Raw genomic sequence first — 20,113 nt, forward strand, 5'->3', positions numbered from 1 at the left:
GTGAATGATAGATATTCGCTTCTTGATGGGGGTTCTTCAGTTCTATAATTTGTTCTCGATTAATTAATATTTTTTGTAATGCTGATTTAGTGTGTACGTATTCATAAAGCTTCTCTTTGGAGTGAAATATTCTTGTTTCTCCTTCAAATGTAAATGCTAGTTTTGCTGGATATATCAGTCTGGGTTGGTAGTTGTTGGTCTCAGGACATCAATGATGTTTTTCCAAGCTTTTCTTGCATTTAGAGTTTGTGTGGAGAGATCTGCTGTGATTTGAATTTTTTCCCATTGTAGTATAGCTCTTTCTTTGTTTTTGCAGCATTTAAGATCAATTCCTTGGTATTCGGGTCTAGTGTCTTTACTATGATATGTCTAGATGAGTTCCTTCTAGGATCTTGCCTGTTTGGAGTTTTGAAACCTTCAATAATGTGAGTATTTTCCCTTTTGAGGTTGGGGAAGTTCTCTGCTATGATTTTGGTGAATAAGGGTTGCATTCCTTTGTCCTGAACTTCGGCCCCCTCATCAATCCCTATTATACAAAGATTAGATTTCTTGGCTGCATCTGCCAGTTCCTGGAGTTCTCTCTGGTGGAGTCTGACTGATTTTTCGAAGGTGGCGATTCTCTGTTCCAGCTCTTGTGTTTTATCTTCCGTTCCTGATGTTCTATTCTCCATCTCTGTCAATCTGCTGCTTAATGCCTCCATTTTTGCTTGAAGTGTGGACAATGAGCTGATCATGTCTGCTGAGAGGTATTGAACTTTTCTTCCACTTCTCTTTTGAATTCGAAGAGTTCCTTGGAAATTCTTTTTGGAATTCAGCCTTCATTTCCAAAATCAGCTCCTCGATTTGGGTCATATTTCATGTTTCGTCAGGTGTCATTTCTTGGGATGGTGACATCTCTCTTGTCCCTTCGCTCTTGTTTCCCTTTGGGCTTTGTGTGGGACTTTGATTATTTATGTATGTCGTAATTAGTCTTTGTGCTCTTCTAGGCATCGAGAACTCTTGTTGTAGTTCGCTCTGTGGTGGGTAGGTGGCGGTCTTTACTTGGATTGGGACTGGTGGTTTTCTTTTTTTTTTTTTATTTAATTTAAAAAAATTTTTTTATTGTAATTAGTAAAAGGGTTACATGATATTTGCCAGATAGAAGGTGCATTAATTCACATACATTGATACCCTTTCACATGTCTTGGTACCCATTTCCCTCCCCCCCCCACACCTCCCACCCGTCTTGGTTTTCCCCCCTTCCCTATCAAATTTCAAATATCCAAATACAAATAAATTCAATATATCAGATAACAAAGTGAGATACTATAACAATATGAGATAACCAAGGGACAGCAAAGGAGATGAGAGACAACATAGTACATTAAGGACAACAATCATTCATTATATGGCTTTTGTTTCAATATCCTGGAGGTCCTTTCAATTAGCTTCACATTATATGGCCTTATGTGGTATTTGTACACAATGGAATTCTACGCTGCTGTCAGAAAGAATGACATCGCCCCATTTGTTAGAAAATGGAAAGACTTAGAAAAAATCATATTAAGTGAAGTAAGCCAGACTCAAAGGAACTTAGGCTCAATGGTTTCCCTCATTCGTCATAATCAGGGACTGGTGGTTTTCAGCCAAATTGATTCCTTTGCTGACTAGGTCAGAGTTTGCAGTTTTTGCAGGTGTTCAGCCTGTTCTCAGAGACTGTGTGCCGCTGGTCTCAGCCCAATCAGTGGCCTCACAGTGGGCCGTGGGATGGGTCTGCATGCTTCAGTCTCAGCGGGCTGGGCGGATGGATGGTTTTCCTGTGCTGCTTCCAGGGGCGGCCCCGGCCAAGGTCTGGAGTTTAGGAGTTTCCAGGGACTCTCAGGTAGGCCAGTTGGTGTCCTCTCTGTTCCCAGGGGCGGGGCCCAGCTGAGAACGTGGGCTCTAAGGGTGGAGCTGCGCCTTTCTGGTTCTCAGAATGCAAGCTCGGCTACTGGTCGGTCGGTCCTTCAGTTACCTGCTGTGTTTCTACTGCTTTGGCCAGGAGTCTGTGGCTGTGGGGGGCCCCTCGGTGCTGTCTTGCTCAGTATTCCCAGCTGGAGGGTGCCCAGCTCAAGATTTGAGGGGGACAGATGCTGGTTCCCAAACTCCCACAGACCCCACCCACTGTTGTAAGGCAAGGTCTCAGCTCCCCCCACTCTCCAGACCCAGTGGCCTGGGAGAGAAACCTGTTGGGCGGGTGGGAGCTGGGACTCCCTTGCCCCCCCTTTGGTGGGGTGCTGGGTTTTTGTGTCCACCCGCCTGTCAGTCTCCAGTCAATGGCCTGGGGGAGGGGGCTGTTGAGGGAAGGGACAGGATTCTAAATTCCTTGCCCCCCTGCTCCTGCCGGTCTTTCTCGAGCGGGGTGCAGGGGTCTGAGCTAAGTTCTATTGCTTGGCACCAGCTCTGCTTTCCTGATGGGGTTTGGGGACCCGCTGCACCACTCATGCCTCTGCGTTCGTCTGTGGGTGCTGCACAGTTTTGGAGAATCCTTCACTCCCCTCGGATCTCTGCTGCCACCTGAGGTCCGCATCTGGGTTCTGCTGCTTGCTGTTCTGGTTCCGCGTCTGGGTTCCGCTGCTTCTGCGGCTTGCTGGCCTGGTCATATGCTGGTTTCTGTGGGTCGGGGCTGCCCGGCCCAGCGCCCTCCGCTGCTGCTTTTCCTGGCTTGGAGCTGGCGGCGAGGGGTGGGGGAGGGGTCGTCCTGTTCTGAATTCTTTGAGAAAGTTGGATGTGAGCTTTATCTGGATTTATTTTCCGGTTTGAGTCCTTCTCCCTTGCTTCTTGAGTTTGTTGTTGTGGATTCCTTAAGGTAGTTGGCTCGTGAGACTCTCTGGTTCTCTCTTTTTGTAGGAGAGAGCTAGGTAGCGTCCCTATTGTCTCGGCGCCATCTTCTGCCTGGAAGCTATACATTTTTAATGCCAGTAAATTGCAGTTGTTTTTTATACTATCTTATGTCTACTTATACTATCTGTTGTCTTCTATGACCTAATCCAGGAAGGTCGAAGAGGAGATGGATCAAGTACAGAAGGGTAGAGACAGAAGGAAAAAGATTTTTCTAGCTGTGTCCATCTTTCAGTTTCTGCTTATATCTCATTATCTACAATCAAAATGTGGCTTAGGGAAATCTAAGGATATGAATATGTTCAAATGGTTTCTTTGCCACTGTGAACAAAACTAGGATTTGAAAAATAAGGGAGAAAGGGAACTAGGGAAAGAAGGGGAAAATGAGGAGGAGGAGGAGGAGAAGAAGAAAGAGAAAGGAGAAGGAGGAGGAGGAGGAGGAAGAAGAAGAAGAAGAAGAAGAAGAAGAAGAAGAAGAAGAAGAAGGAAGAGGAGGAGGTAGAGGAAGAGGGGGAAGATTAGAGACTTTCTTTTTACATATTTTCTAGTCTTGTCATAAAATATTTTCTCAATCTATTACAAAGCAATATTTTTATCATAAATATAATTTTTAATTCTATGCACATATATGTGAGCATACAAAAATCTGCCACAGAATTATATGTGAATGACTATTACTGATCCCTAAAACTCAGTTTTGACCAACCAAGGGTATTAAACAAGCCAAAGTTCCTTGCTATAGAAATAGATATTTTGTAGCAATTTTGAAGATGCAAGCAGCAAGAAGAATAGAAGGTAGTATTAGACCCCATTTATTAGTCCTTATAACTCTGTCTGTCTTCTGTGTTTTATGAAACAATGAGTATTATGTAGAGTTAAGGGATAAGAAATTCTTAAGACATGGCTTTTCATTTTCAGGAAGTTTCTTCATTTGAAATAAAGAGGCATTAAAACAACTACTTTAATTCAATGAAATTTTATTTCTAGTATCTTGAAAACATTGGTGAAAAAATTGTTTAAGAAAGCTATTTAGTGTTACCCATAACTCTTTGATGACCAAAGAAGTGTTATTATGGGACTTTTTAAAAATATATCTAGGCAGTTGTGCAAAGGAGTTACCATTCAACAAGGCTCTTTATGAATACAGTGTGTCTTGGTTAATGTCACCTCTTTGAACATTCTCACTCTTCCTTACCAACATCCCCTCCCCTCAGTTTTCTTAATTCCATTTTCTTAAATTTTTGTGCATTCTCTCCCCTCCATTTTCTTCCAGCTTCCTTGTTACCCCATCCTTTTTCCTGATGTTTATTTTGTTGCTCTTTGACAGGTTTTCCAAGGAATTGCACTATTGGGTTCTTGCCAAAATCTACCATATTTCCGTACATTTGCATATCTCCCAAAGTATTTACTTTCATATAATTCTAGCTTCCACATATGAGAGGAAACATGTAACCTTTGTCTCACTGGGCTTGACTTCACTTACCATACTTTTTTTTTTTTTTTTTTACCATTTCTTTGCAAATGATACAACATCATTTTTTCTAATGGATGAATAGTATACATATGTATGTATACATACTAGTCACATTTTCTTGATCTATTCATCCATTGAAAGGCATCTGGTCTGATTTCATATCTTGGCTATGGTGCATAGTACTGTTAAGGACATGGTTGTGCAAGATGCTTTGCTGTAGTCTGGTTTGTAATTTTTTTTTTTTTGCCAGTCCTGGGCTTGAGCTCAGGGTCTGAGCACTGTCCTTGGGCTTTCCTCAAGGCTAGTGTTCTACCCTGAGCCACCACACCATTTCTGGCTTTTTCTATGTATGTGGTACTGAGGGATCGAACCCGGGTTTTAGTGCATGCTAGGCAGGCACTCTACCACTAGGCCAAACTCCCATCCCTGGTTTGTAATTTTTTTCGATAAGTGCTCAAGAGTAGGATTGCTGGATCATAGGTAAGTTCTTTGTTTAGCTTTTTTCTTTCTGTGTTTATTTTTTTAAGGAACCTTCAGAGTGATTTTCCAGAGTGGTTTAATGACTTTACATTCCTACCTAGTGTCTTTGTCTTCTTTTATGCTCTTAGCCTCACCAACATCAGTTTGTATTCTTAACAATGGCCTTTTAAACTAGAGAGAGGTAGAATTTCACTGTTGTTTTGAACTTATATTCCTTTTATGACTAACAATGTTGAGAATTTCTTCATGTGTCTGTTGGCCGTTTTTATATCTTCTGAGATGTTTCTATTTAGTTCATTAGCCTGTTTATTAATGGGTTATTGATTCTTTGAGAGGTTGATTTTGTTTGTTTGTTTTTTGCCAGTTTGGGCACTTGAACTGAGGGCCTGATTTTTATCCCTGAGCTCTTTTTGCTCAAGGGTGCTCTACCACTTTGAGCCACAGCTCAACTTCTGATTTTCTGGTGGTTAATTGGAGATAACAATTTCATAGGACCAGGAGGATGTCCTATAGTGTTTGCCTGGCATGCATGAAGCCCTGGATTGGAGTCTTTGGTATCACATACACAGAAAAAGCTGGGAATGGCACTGTGGCTCAAGTGGCAGAGTGCTAGCCTTGAGTAAAAATGGTTTAAGGGCAGGGCCCAGGCCTTGAGTTCAAGCCCCATGACTGATAAAATAAAAAAGTGTTTCATGGACTTTGCTGTCTAGGCTGCTTTTGAACCATGATCCTCAGAGCTCAACCTCCTCAGTAGATAGGAAAACAGCAGCACCTGGCTGAGGGTTTAGTATTTTTTTTTTAAGATCTCTACGTATTTTGGATATTAGGTCCATTGTATTAGATAAACCCCACTTCCCATTTTCTGGAGGTTAATTCGAGATAAGAGTCTTAGGTCCTTTTGTGCCCGAGCTGGCTTTGAACCTTGATCCTCAGATCTTAGCCTCTTGAGAGGCTCATAAGCATGAGCCACCGCACCCCGACTTCTACTGATAGGTTTTATAACTTGTTTTTTTCCTTATTTCTTCTTTAAAATTTCTAATTATGTCTTGGCTTTCCTAATATGACTAGGCTATCTATTATTTTATTTTATTTTACTTTTTTATTGATGACTAGACCTTATATGTGATAAAACTGTAGAGTTAAATTCTTTTATCTCATGGACATTCACTTTCTGGGAAATTAATAGATTTTAACCTTACCAAGCTGAAAACTGATAAATACAATGGATTCAGAAGGAAACATGCTTAAAGAAATAAGGAATTCATTAAGTAATGAAAGGTGAAACCCCTCTTATATTGACTTCTAGGTGGGAATGAGTTATTATAAAATAATTGCTATAAAGGCGCATGTAAATGGACAGTGGAGATACTTTGTGTAATAATAAAACTTATAATAATGGCTCTCAGATGGAAATACATGTTTTAAAACATCTGTTTTGTGCCTTTCAATTACAAATAATCAAGAAATCATCATGCAATCATTTGTGTTATGTTCAAGAACTGAATTTTATGTTTTTTTTTATCTTTTCAGGGTGGTTATGATTCTGGTTTTCTGTATCACTGTGAATTTCCTCCATATGACAAAAATAGTGATTTCAAAACTCAGAAAGATGAACCTTTTGATTTTTGTATTTTGGAGAATACAGAAGATAACCCCATTCATACAATCACTTTCAGGTGAACAGAAGTTCAAAAAACTCTAGAAAAAGCCATTATGTCTCATTTATGTCTTATGTTTATGTACCATGGGGAGTGTAGATGTTTAAAGATCTATTCAAATAAAGGTTCACATAAATTATATTTGGTTAAATGAATTGAATGCATGGAATCAAAGCTAGTCCAAAGTTACATTTAAATCTTCCCATTTAATATTCTGTCAAAATTTCTGTTTATCACAGAATTTTTTTTGTTGGTTGTGGGTCTTGAACTCTGGACCTGAGTTCTTTAGCTCAAGGGTAGTGCTCTACCACTTGAGTCCCAGCACCACTTCTGGTTTTCTGGTGGTTAGTTGGAGATGAGTCTCATGGACTGTTGTGCAAGGCTGGCTTTGAACTTCAGTCCTCACATCTCAGCCTCTTACATAGCTAGGATTAAAGGCAATAGTCACCAATGTCCAGCCTATCACAGAATTTTATATGAACTTACCTTCTATTGCATAAGAAGATGCTAATGAATAATTAGACAACAAAGGGTCAGGATTCTAGAGAAGTTACAGATTGAATCATTAGCTCCTTAAAACTTGAGAATACCTCTTAACCTTCGTGTGTGTGTGTGTGTGTGTGTGTGTGTGTGTGTGTGTGTGTGTGTTGGTTTACCAGGGCATCCACAAAATACCATATACTTGGTTTAACCAACAGAAATTTACTATTCTCTCATGGTCTGATGACTAGTGTTTCTAAGTCAAGGTTTTGGCAGATTTGGTCTTTCTTGAAGCCTCTGTCATTTCCTTGTGGTATTCTCACTTTTCATCCTTCCTGGGTGCATGATATATCCTTTGGATCTTTCTTTGTGTCCTAATCTTAACTGTTTATAAGGATACCAGTCAGACTGGATTACAACCTACCCTAATGTTCTTAGTTGAATCTTTATTACCTCTTTAAAGGACCTATCTCTTAATGTGGTTGTATTCTGAGGTATTTGGGTAAGTGTTTGAACATAAAAATTTTGGTGATATATAATTCAGTTCATAATCACACCCTCGTTATTTAAAATCTGGTCATTTGTCAGTCCATCTAAAATTAACGCTATTTTCAAACTATTAGGAAGAATAATGTACTCTATTTTTGTCTCTTAGCATTAACCAGACTATGATGTTTTGTGGAATGAGAAATGGAGCAATTCGAGTGTATATCCTAGATTACAAAGATATTCTATTGAAAACGTTGAAGAATTACTGGCACTTCAGTATGCATGACAATAATTATGGATGTGTGAAAGGCATTTCCACTAGCTTTGATGACCGTTTCTTGGTGACTGTTGGGGCAGATAGTAACATCTTTGTCTTCAACTTGTTTTCTGAACTGGAATTACAGGAAACTATCAAAGCCAAAGTGCCATCTCCCAGGGTGGGTAACCAATTAAGCCAATTACTTAGTAACAATAGCAAAAACACACTTTATTTTGAACTACTGATATAAAATTACTCATATTCTTTAAGTCTTGAGAAATATCTTAAATATTTAAATCTTATGGTAGATGTTATGTCCTTATCTATGCTATAATATGCAATCTATAATCTTTATTCTATAATACAACCTTGTAATCCAATATTTCTATCAGTGTTATATTTTGACTTTTTATTGCTTCTATATAAAATATGAACGATGTGCAGTTCTTCTTGTTATAAAAGGCATGCCATTTCCCAAATTCAAAAAGCAGTGTCACATATTTTATTTCATTTTATTTTATTTTTAGGGTGATGTGCAGTGGGGTTGCAGTTACATTCATCATGTAGTGGGTATATTACTTTTGAACTTTGTAACTCCTTCCCATGTTTTTTTAATTTCCTACTTTCTTTCCCATTCCGTCCCACTCATCTTGTTTTTCCCTTACCTTCCTTTTTTTTTTCAAATAAGCAAACATGTATATAATATACTAGGTACCACATTCTGATACAATTTCTATATCAATCTTTTTCTGTTTTTCGGCAGTAGCAGGGCTTTAACTAAAGGCTGTGAGCTTCCTAAGCAAGTACTATATATACTTAATCTTTTTCCTAGTCAAAATTTACTTTTTTTTTAATTAAAAAAAAATTTTTTGTGGGTCTTCAGCTCAAGGTACCACCCTACCCTTGAGCCAATCCCCACTTTTCTAGGGGTTAATTGGAGATGAGTCTCAGGTCTTTTTGTGCCCGGGCTGGCTTTGAACCTTGATCCCCAGATCTCAGCCTCTCAGTAGCTAGGATTACAGGCCTGAGCCACCATGCCTGGCAAAGTTTACTTTTAAAAATGAACAGTATTTTCCAGATATATAGCATTCTTCATTTATACCTTGTAGAGTCAGGTACAGATGGAATGGGTGAGTTTGCATGTGTGTATATAAATGTTACAGGGAAACCCCACATACAACAAAGTATATGAATAAAAATGTCGTTTAAAATATCTCAAAAAATTGAATTTATTTGGAAAAAATAAATTGGCAGGTGGTGAAAGAGCTTTCCATTTACATCTCCCTAAATTTTTCAATTTTAAAGGGCTAACATTTTACTCTTTCTACAGCTTGGAATAGAAACAGAGACAATTCCAGAAGATATTGAAGATCCCAAAGCCTACAGGTATGGGAAGTTTTGATAAAAACTACTGAGGATTGTGTTTTACAAAACAAAATGACATGTTGTAAGTTGACTAAGCAATATGAATTTCCAAATTATTGAATGCTAGTTTTTCTCTTCTCTTGCTTTTATATCCTGTCCTGATATGTTTTAAAACTTCTGTGTTCAGCATTGAGAATGCCAGGAGGAAACGAGAATATGACAAGCTAATGAAGGAAGTGCAAGAAATAAAAACAAAGAAGAAAGAAAATATCAAAGTTTTGAGGAACCAGTTTTTGCATTTCTTAGTAATGAATAAAGAATTGCCTACGCATATGCAATTTAAACGGACAGTAAGTCTAAATAAATTTTACTGTTGCCATGCCATTTCTGAGATAAACATTGGTCAACATAGAGGAACACTGGAAATGATTTTTAAGATTTCTTTTATCTATCTAGTCAGTGTGTTTGGGAAAACTCAACTCTTTGTAAAACTTAATATATGATTGGAACAGGTTTATATCTTTTAGACTTTATGTGACATAAAAGTGACTACTGGATTTAGCTACTTCACATGTTGTAGGTTTATTTTGTTTTGTTGTCATTGTTAATGGTTTTGTATTTTAATATAACAATTATAAACACAGATTTTGAATATTTATTAAAGATAATATGTATTGGTCAATGTTACCCCTCTCAGTATTCTCACTTACCCCTTCCAACTCACTCCTTCCTGAACTTTTTTTAATTTTTGGGATATGTATTGAATTTATTTACCATGTAACAAAGCAGTTTATGAATATAATGCATCTTTATCTGTGTCATCCCTTCAATATTTTCACCCCCTTTCACACAACCCTTCTCTTTTTCTCAATTCGGTAATATATACAATGCACTCTTACCTACATTGTATTCCCTTTCCCCATTCACTGTCTACTCCTTCCCCCTTGCCCTACCCTTCTTGCAAGTACCTATTTCCTGATAGGTTTTTTTATTAAAGAATTTATTAACATTGATTTTTACGTCATATTTCAAATGATGTGTTTAACAAACAAGTATTCAAGAAGGGAATCTCAATATATAATCACTGGCACTTAGTTTTTAGGACATAATCAAAATTAGGCTAAGGGTTTATATATCATAGATACATATTAATCTATGTAATAAAACATTATGTCTGTAGAGTCATAAGTTTTTATGTCTATGTAGTTGTGTCTATATTTCCAGTACCATGTCCATAGCATTGGGTTTGCAAATATTGAGTCCTCACTCTTGTACTGTCTGGATCTAATAGCCACATACTAAAGATACCATGCGCCTTTTGTTCCTTTGGTCTTGACTTGTCTCACTTAACATGATTCTCTCTAGATTCATCCATTTCCCTGAAAATGCCATTATTTTGTCTTGTCTGTTGGCTATGTAGAATTCCATTTTTTATATATATATATATATATATATATATATATATCACGTTTTTTGTATCCATTCATCTGCAGTAGGGCATCTGGATTGTTTCCATTGCCTGGCTATTGTGAATAGTGCAGAGATAAACATAGCTGAGCAGGTGTCCTTATGATATCTTGGGTTATGGTGTTCAGGATAGACGTCCAGAAGTAATATGCTGGGATCGTAGGGAAGGTCAATTTTCAGTTCTTTAAGAACACTCCACACTGCTTTCCAGAGTGACTGAACTAGTTTACAATCCCACCAGCAGTGCAGTAGGATTCCTTTTTCTTCACAACCCCGCCAGCATCTGTCATTGTCTGTGTTCAAAATCTTGGCCATTCTTGTTGGGGTAAGGTGGTATCTTAGGGTTGTTTTTATTTGCATTTCCTTTATGACCGTGGATGATGAACATTTTCTCATATGCTTTTCTGCCATTTTAACCTCTTCTTTGATAAGTCTCTCTTTAATTCCCTTGCCCATTTAGTGAATGGTTTGTTGGGTTTTGGGGGGATTAGTTTCTTGAGTTCCCTGTAGATACTGGATATTAAGCATTTGTCTGATGTATTATTGGTAAATATCTTTTCCCAGTTGGTTGGCTGTATCTCTATTTTTGTGGCTATGCTTTTTTTTTGCCAGTCCTGTGGCTTGAGCTCAGGGCCTGAGCATTGTCCTTGGGCTTTCTCAAGGCTAGCACTCTACCACTTGAGCCACAGCACCACTTCTGGCTTTTTCTATGTATGTGGAGTCCTAAGGAATCGAACCCTGGTCTTCGTGCATGCTAGGCAAGCACTCTTGCCACTAGGCCAAACTCCCAGCCCCTGTGGCTATGCTTTTATCTGTGCAGAAACTTTTTATTTTTAGGTAGTCCTATTTATTGAGTCTCTGTCCAATCTGTTGTGACCCTGGGATTCTGTTCAGGAATCTTTTGCCTGTGCCTATGAGTTCCAGTGTCTCTCCCACTCTATCATGTAGCAGCTTCATGGTTTCCAGTCTAACATTGAGGTCTTTGATCCACTTTGAGTTAATGCAAAAGGCTAGGGTCAATTTTTAGCTTTCTGTATGTAGCTGCCCAGTTTTCCCAGCATCAATAATTGAATAGGCTGTGTTTGTTCCACTGTATATTTTTGGCTCTTTTGTAAAATACAAGTTGACTATAGGTATGTGGTTCTATTTCTGGATCTTTTATTCTGCTCCATTGATTTTCTGGTCTATTTTTGTGGCAATACCATGGGTCTATAATAGAGTTTGAAGTCTGGTATTGTAATACCAGCAGCCATGCTCTTTTTGGCTAGAATTGTTTTGGCTATTCTAGGTCTTTTCTTGTTGCATATGAACCTTTGGATTGTATCTACTATTTCAGCAAAGAATGTCTTTGGGATTTTGATGGGGATTGCATTGAATTTGTGTATCAGTTTTGGCAGTATAGCCATTTTCACTATGTTGGTTCTCCCTAGCCATGAGCATGGGATGTCTTTCCATTTCCTGGTGTCCTCTTTAATTTCTTTTGTTAGGCTTTTATAGTTTTCATTAAATAATTCCTTTACATCTTTGGTTAAGCTAATTCCTAAGTATTTTATTCTTTTGGAGGCTATTGCAAATGGGATCATTTTCTTTCTTTCTTTTTTTTTTATTAACTCTTTTTTTTTTTTTTTGCCAGTCCTGGGCTTGAGCTCAGGGCCTGAGCACTGTCCTTGGACTTTCTCAAGGCTAGAGCTCTACCACCTGAGCCTCAGCATCACTTCCAGCTTTTCTTTTGTATGTATGTGGTACTGAGGAATCGAACCCAGGTCTTTGTGCATGCTAGGCAAGCACTTTAACCACTAGGCCAAACTCCTAGCCCTGGGATCATTTTCTTGATTTGGCCTTCTGTCTGTGTATTGTTGGTGTACAAGAAGGGTACTGACTTTTGAAGGTTAATTTTGTATCCTGCCACTTTGCTAAAGTGGTTTATTAATTCTAGTAGTTTGAGAGTGGAGCTTATTTGGTCACTCAAGTAGAGAATCATGTCATCTGCAAATAGGGATAAGTTAATTTCTTCTTTCCCTATGTGGATCCCTTTGATGTCCTTCTCTTGCCTTTTTGCTCTGGCTAATGGTTCCAGCACTATATTGAAGAGAAGTGGAGAGAGTGGGCATCCCTGTCTAGTTCCTGATTTTAAGGTAAATGGTTCCAGTCTTTCTCCATTTAGTATAATTCTGGCTGTAGGTTTGTCATATATGGCTTTATTTATTTTAAGGAGTATACCTCTTATTCCTATTTTTTCTAGTGTTTTCACATGAATGGATGTTGTATTTTGACAAATGCCTTCTCCATGCCCTGAGAAATTATCATATGATTCTTATCCTTAGCTCTATTGATATGATGTATTACAGTGATTGATTTGTGAATGTTAAACCAGCCTTGCATCTGTGGGATGAAGCCTACTTGATTGTACCATGTAATTTTTAAAATTTGTTTCTGGATTCTGTTGGATAATATTTTATTGAGGAGTTTTGCATCTGTGTTCATTAGAGAGATGTGTCTGTAGTTTTATTTTTTTGTTGGGTCTTTCCATGGTTTGGGGATGAGTGTAATATTAGCTTCATAAAATGAGTTTAGTATTTCTCCTTCTGTTTCTATTTCTTGGAAGAGTTTCAAGAGTATAGGTGTTACTTCCTCTTTAAACGTCTTGTAGAATTCCACAGTGAAACCATCTGGACCTGGACTCTTTTTGGTTGGTATTTCCCTGATAGTTCCCGCAATTTCATTGTATGAAATTGGTTTGTTCAATTTGTTTACCTCGTCATTTTTCAATGCGGGTAGCCTAAATTTACTTAAGAAGCCATCCATTTCATAGATTTTCTTGTTTCTTTGAATAAAGGCCCTGGTAGTACTTATTCATAATGGACTGAATTTCTTGGATATCGGTTGTGATTGTTCCCGTGGGGTCTCTAACCTTGTTTATTTGAGTCTCCCCTCTCCATTTTTTGATTAATCTTGTCAGGGGTCTGTCTATTTTGTTGACTCTTTCAAAGAACCAACTTTTTGATTTATTAATTTTGTGTATAGTGGGTCTTATTTTAATCTCTGATATTTCTGATTTTATTTTTGTTATTTCTGTCCTTCTAGTTGTTTTAGAGTTAACTTTTTCTTGTTCCTCTAGGTGCTTCAATTTCTTCTTTAGGTTATTTACACGTACTTCTTCTGTCTTTTTAATATGCGCTCCTAGTGTGATAAATTTGCCTCTAGAACTGCCTTTGCTGTGTCCCATAAGTTCCTTTGTGATGTCTCTTGATTTTCAATACATTCAAAAAGTTTTGAATTTCTTCTTTGATTTGATCTGTAACCCAGGTTATTCGGAAGTGTGTTGTTCAATTTCCAACTGTTCGTTTTTTGACTTTTACTGCATTGTTCAGAACTAGTCTGACTCCACTGTGATCAGATAGAATGCATGGGATTATATCAGTCCTCTTGTATCTGCTTAAGTTTTCTGTATGAACTATTATATGATCTATTTTGGAGTGTGTTCATTTGCTGCTGAGGAAAATGTAAAAAGTTTCGCCATTGGTTGGAAGACACTGTGTATATCTGTTAAGCCCAGCTGGGCTATGGTGTCGTTTAAGTCAGTGGTGTCTTTGCTTAAGTTTTGTTGAGTTAACCTGTCATTTGGTGAGAGTGGCGTATTGAAGTCTCCCACTATGATTGTGTTTGAGTCTATCTTGTTCTATAATTCTAAGAGAGTTTGTTTGACGAATTTGGGTGCTCCCATGTTAAGGGAATGAATGTTTGTAACTGTAATATTGTGGGTATGGATTGTACCCTTTACTAATATGTAGTGGCCGTCTTTATCTTTATGTACTGATTTTACTGAGAAATTAATTTTGTCAGAGATTAAGATTGCAACTCCTGCTTTTTTGCCCGGTGCATTGGAGTGGAAAATTGGTTTCCATCCTTTCACTTGGAGTTTGTTTCTGTCTTTGGCAGTGAGGTGGGTCTCTTGGAGGCAACATATGGTGTTTCCTAATGCAGTCTGCTACTCTGTATCTTTTGATTGGATTGTTCAGCCTGTTCACATTTAGGGAAATTATGGAGAAGTGGTCAGTGTCCTTTGTCATTATTTAATTTTACTTCTGAGTTTCTTTCTCTCTCTTTTTTCCCCTTTTATGTTTAGTAATTTATAGGTAATTGCTTCTTGATGGGGGTTCTTGCTGTTCTGCCATTTGTTCTTGATTATTTAATATTGTTTGTAATGCTGATTTAGTGTGCACGTATTCATAAAGCTTCTCTTTGGAATGAAACATTCTAGTTTCACCCTCAAATGTAAATGCTAGTTTTGCTGGATAAATCAGTCTGGGTTGGCAGTTGTTGGTCTTCAGGGTATGAATGATGTTTTTCCAAGCTTTTCTTGCATTTAGGGTTTGAGTGGAGAGGTCTGCAGTTATTCTAATTTTTTTTCCCATTGTAGTATAGCTCTTTCTTTGTTTTTGCAGCATTTAAGATCAACTCCTTGGTATTTGGGTCTAGTGTCTTTACTATGATGTGTCTAGATGAGTTCCTTCTAGGATCTTGCCTGTTTGGAGTTTTGAAACCTTCAATAATGTATTTCCCCTTTTGAGGTTGTCTGCTATGATTTTGGTGAATAGGGGTTGCATTCCTTTATCAAGGAACTCCGCCCCTTCATCAATCCCTATTATACGAAGATTAGATTTCTTGGCTGCATCTGCCAGGTTCTGGAGTTCTCTTTGGTGAGTTCTGACTGATTTCTCCAGGCTAATGATTCTCTGTTCCAGCTCTTGTGTTTTATCTTCCATTCCTGATGTCCTATTCTCCATCTCACTCAATCTGTTGCTTAATGCCTCCATTTTTGCTTGAATTGTGGACACTGAGCTGATCATGTCTGCTGAGAGGGTATTGAACTTTTCTTCCACTTCTCTTTTGAATTTGAGGAGCTCCTTGGTAATTTCCTGCTTTTGTTTTTGGAATTCTGCTTTAATCTCTTTAGTCATGTCCACAATTATCTCCTTGAATACAGTCATGTTTCATGTCTCTTCAGGTGTCATTTCTTGGGATGGTGACATCTCTCTCATCCCTTCATTCTTGTTTCCTTTTGGGCTTTGTGTGGGACTTTGATTATTTGTATGTTATAATTTGTCGTTGATCTTTCCGAGGCATTGAAGACTGTTGTTGTAGGTTCTCTCTGTGGTTGGTAGGTAGCAGTCTTTACTTGGGTTGGGGGTGGTGGTTTGGGGAATTTGTGTATACCTGTGGTTCTCAGCTAAATTAGTTCTGCTGCTGACTAGGTCAGAGTTTGCAGCTTTTACTGGTGTTTGGCCTGTTCCCAGAGGCTGTGTGATGCTGCACAGCTATCTCTCATCCCAACCAGTGGCCCCACAGTGGGCCATAGGATGGAGTTGTGCGCTTTGGACTTAGCTAGCCTGGCAGATGACTAATTTTCTTGCCCTGTTCCTAGGGGCCTGGCCCAGCTGGGGGCCTGGAGTTTGAGAATTTCTGGGAGGTCTCAGCTAAACCAGCCCAACTGGATTCCACCCTGTTCCCAGAGGTGGGGCCCAGCCCTGACGTGGGCTCCAAGGGCAGAGCTGTGCCTTTCTGTCTCTCAGAGGGCGAGCTTGGCCCCTACTTGTCTGACCTTCAGTTCCTTGCTGGATTTCAGCCACTTTGGCTGAAAGTCTGTCTTTGACTCTGTGGGGGGCCCCTTCGTGTTATCTTGCTGGAAATTCTCAGCAGGCGGGTGCCCCACTTAGGTTTGGTTCAATCAGATGCTGGCTCCCAGACTCCAGCACACCCCCACCCGCTGTTGGAAGGCCAGTGCCCCTCAGTCTCCAGTTTCAGTGGCCTGGGAGAGGAGGCTGTGGGGCAGTGGGAGCAGGGCCACCTCCGCCCCCTTTGGTGGGGTGCTGGGTCTTAGCGCCCACCTGCCTGTTAGTCTCCAGTCAATGGCCTCAGGGAGAGGGCTGTTGGGGGAAGGGACAGGATTTTGGATTCCTTGCCCCCCTGCACTTGCCAGTCTTTCTTGGGTGGGGTGGAGGGCTCTGGGTTAAGTTCTGTAGCGCCTCCAGCTCTGCTTTCCTGATGGGTTTGCGGAACCCGCTGGACTGCTTACTGATGGGGTTTGGCTGTGAGCTGCTCCGTGGTGTTGGAGGGTCGTTTGCTTCCCCTCTGGTCTCTGCCGCAGTCTGTGCTGTCCGCACCCGGTCTGTGTGGGTTCCTGCGCCTGGATTCTGCCTGCTTGCTGGCGTTGCTGGAGTTCGGGGCTTCCCAAGCCCGGCGACCTCCACCGCGGCTTTCGCAGCTTGGAGCCCACAGTGAGGGGTGGGGGAGGGGTCCTCGCCTTTCGGATCCTTTGAGAAACGTTGGATAGAAGCTTTACCTGGATTTCTTTTCCAGTTTTTGGATAGAAGCTTTACCTGGATTTCTTTTCCTGTTTGTGTACCTCTCAGTTGCTTCTTGAATTTGTAGTTATGGGTTTCATAAGATAGTTGAATCATGGGATTCCCTGATTCTCTCTTTTTGTGGGAGAGAGCTAGTCTGGGTCCCTGTTGTCTTAGCACCATCTTCCGACCCCCTTCCTGGTAGTTATTTAATTGGGCTTTGGTTTAGTCTTTCTAAAGAATTATACTATTTGAGCTCTCCAAAGAGGCTAGTGTGTTATACTTCAGCTAATTCATTTGTAACTGCTTGCATACCACCAAGTGTTTTTCCTTGTCTAGTTATCACAAATGAGAGAAACTAAGACTCTACCTCACTCCAGCTAGAAAGGTCACTATCAAGAAAATTAACTGTAACAAATGCTGGGAGGGAATGTGGCCAAAAGGGAGCTTACATTCCTTCTATTGGCGGGAATGTAAGGTTTTTTCAACCACTCCGGAAAGAAGTATGGTGTTTTCGCAACGAAATAAACATAAAACTTTCCTATAACCCAGCAATTTCACTCCTGATCACCCAGTAGAACACAAACAAGGCTACAGTGAAACCACTAGCACAACCATGTTCATTGTGGCACTATTTACCACAGCTAAGATATGGAATCAGCCCAGATGCTCTCCAATGGAAAAATAGTCAAGAAAATATAGTACAGATACACAGTGAATTCTACTCACTCATCAGAAAGAATAACACTGTACATTTGCTAGGGAAGACTTGGAAAATTATATTTAGTGAAGTCAGTTAGATCCAGAGAAACACAGATTGTGTGGGTTCACTAATTTATGGTAGCTAAATACCGATTTTAATATGATTATAAACCCTTATTGTACCTAGAAAAATGCCTGTTGGGTAGGTACATGTGTGATTGGGTATTCTATTTCTTAGTTCATCAGATATGTTGAGAAGAGAGTACTTAATTAATCCAGAAATTTCTAACAGATAGCCTAGTAGTTATGGTGACAACCACAAAATTGTTTAAGCCAATGAGGGATTCATTTCTTTTCTTCTGTGGCCTAGTGTAAATCCTATAGAAATATACTAATTGATTATTTATTTTTTTCTGAAATTTTGAACTTCTTCTTAAAGCAAAATATCATGTTTCTAATTAAATAAAAAACCAGAGGTTGTCTTTCTAAATATACCTATGGGATTACTCAGTTTTGCAATTGTAGAAGTACTTTTTCAACTTTCTATGAAAAATGGTTTATGAAGTCACAATAGTTAACTTATTCTGTTGGTTATAAAACTAATTTTTTATGGTTAAAGAACCTTTCTAATACTATTCTGAGAAAACAATAGATAATTCCAGAGTACTGATGAAAACATTTAAGGTAAATAACCACTGGAACGAGTCCTGTGGTGACTCACTTTGCTCACATCCTTAGGAAAGACACAAGCACCTCTGCTGAGAATAATGACTTCATAGAGTTTAGAGTGAATTCAGGCTTTGATATTTTTTCAGAAGTGAAGGTAGGAAACATTGGGAGAAAGGAGACCCCTTCAACAAAGAATGATTGGTAATGTCAAGAAGACTTCAAAGACTATCATTTTCCCTGTGGCCAGGTCGCATGGGAGGGAATGTTCTGCTAATGACCAGCTGCCATGAATTCTACTCTGTTACCAGCTGGCTTTGCAATAGTAATTTCTTTGGGATGGTGAAAGTACTTTTTACTTCATATACTATCCAAATATTGTTAGCTTTTATTACTACTGTTGTGGGAAAAAATCTTTTAAGTATATAACTATTTGCATTATTGTTAGTCATTTCCCTATATGTTATGAAACTTTTTCATTATGGTATATAAGTAAAATCAAAAGTATATTATTTCTCTTTTGAGGGGAGAATTTATAATCATTAGAAGAGGGTTATGATGCAGAATATAATAGAAGGCAAAACTGGGAATATGTAACCACATTGGAATAGAGGGTTGAACATGATACAATATAAAGAACAGTCTTATAAATCTGTTTATCTATAGGATTTTGATATTGATTCCAAAATTCGTGCTGACATTAACAAAAACACAGCTCACAAAATCCAACAAGTGGAAAAGGAATTAGCTTGGGATAAAGAGAAACATGACCTTGGCCTAAAGAAACTACAAAGGAGGTAAGATCAATATGTAAAAACATAGTTTGAATTCCTAAATTGTAACTAAATTGCTACCATCTAAGAGATAAGAGTAGATAAAAAGTTCCCCTCAGAAGGAATCTTCATGTTTGAACTTAATAGTCATAATAGATTTATAAGCATATATATAGGATGTCTATGTGTATGAAGTATGAATCTTAACCCACAACCTTAGTTCTGTAAGTAATGGGACTATTCTTCATTTATATTGACTTAAATTTGACTTTGAACTTTATTCTTCCAAGAAGACAGAAAAGTTGGTTTCATTCCTAAGATTTACTATATTTACCACTTTATTTCTCTTCTCTCATTCGATGGATCTCCTACACCATCACTGATGAGGTTAGAAACCCCCATGCCCTAGATCAAGCAAACTTCCAGTCATCATTTTGAAGCTTTTCCATCTCTACAGATGTTATCTGAAGGAGAAAGCAAGGATTCTCAGTTCTAGAATAACTTGCTCATCTTCTTTCTTACCAAGGAGAAAGGCTTCTCCCATTTCTTTATTTACTTATTTTTGGTCAGTTGTGGAGGCTTGAACTTTGGCCCTGGGTACTGTTCCTGAGCTCAAGGCTAGTGCATTACCTCTTGAGCTACAGCATCACTTCCGGTTTTCTGGTGGTTAATTGGAGATAAGAGTCTCAGGGACTTTCCTGTTCAGGCTGACATTGAACGATGATCCTCAGATCTCAACGTCCTGAGGTAGGCGTGAGCCACCAGCTTTCAGCTTCTTCCTCTTCTTCTACCGACTCTCAAATACTCTTTCTTCACTCTCTGCTTCTCTTCTCTGATCCACACAGACTCCATCCACTGTAGTATGTCTTCAGTGTATATATAGAAGGATGTAGTAATGTGGGAAAGGGATAAAACTATTTCACCACGTAACTCTGGTCATTAACCAGTGTTTTCACTTCAACCAGACTAATAGTCCAAACATGATAACTCCTGGTTCAATGATATGCATCCCTTTTATTACTGGTGATATTATTATAGTGTTTATTTCTATATGTTTACAATTCATTTATATCTACTTCTGAGAATGCAGATTTTCT

General features: G+C 38.8%; 1 protein-coding gene across 7 annotated transcripts in view; it reads left to right on the forward strand.

Moving 5' to 3' along the window:
- Cfap44 (cilia and flagella associated protein 44) overlaps positions 1 to 20,113 on the forward strand; it is a 77,398-nt gene that overhangs the window by 31,467 nt on the left and 25,818 nt on the right. For all 7 annotated transcript variants that reach the window (XM_090346395.1, XM_090346420.1, XM_090346413.1 and 4 more), the window contains 5 exons: positions 6,344 to 6,489; positions 7,607 to 7,877; positions 9,030 to 9,085; positions 9,252 to 9,414; positions 18,910 to 19,040. In XM_090346395.1, the coding sequence (XP_090202521.1) occupies positions 6,344 to 6,489; positions 7,607 to 7,877; positions 9,030 to 9,085; positions 9,252 to 9,414; positions 18,910 to 19,040 (767 nt within the window). The remainder of the gene's footprint in view (positions 1 to 6,343; positions 6,490 to 7,606; positions 7,878 to 9,029; positions 9,086 to 9,251; positions 9,415 to 18,909; positions 19,041 to 20,113) is intronic.

Source organism: Megascapheus bottae, chromosome 1 (genome assembly GCF_031878675.1).
Source record: "Megascapheus bottae isolate mThoBot1 chromosome 1, mThoBot2.hap1, whole genome shotgun sequence".
NCBI classification, from domain to species: Eukaryota; Metazoa; Chordata; class Mammalia; order Rodentia; family Geomyidae; genus Megascapheus; species Megascapheus bottae.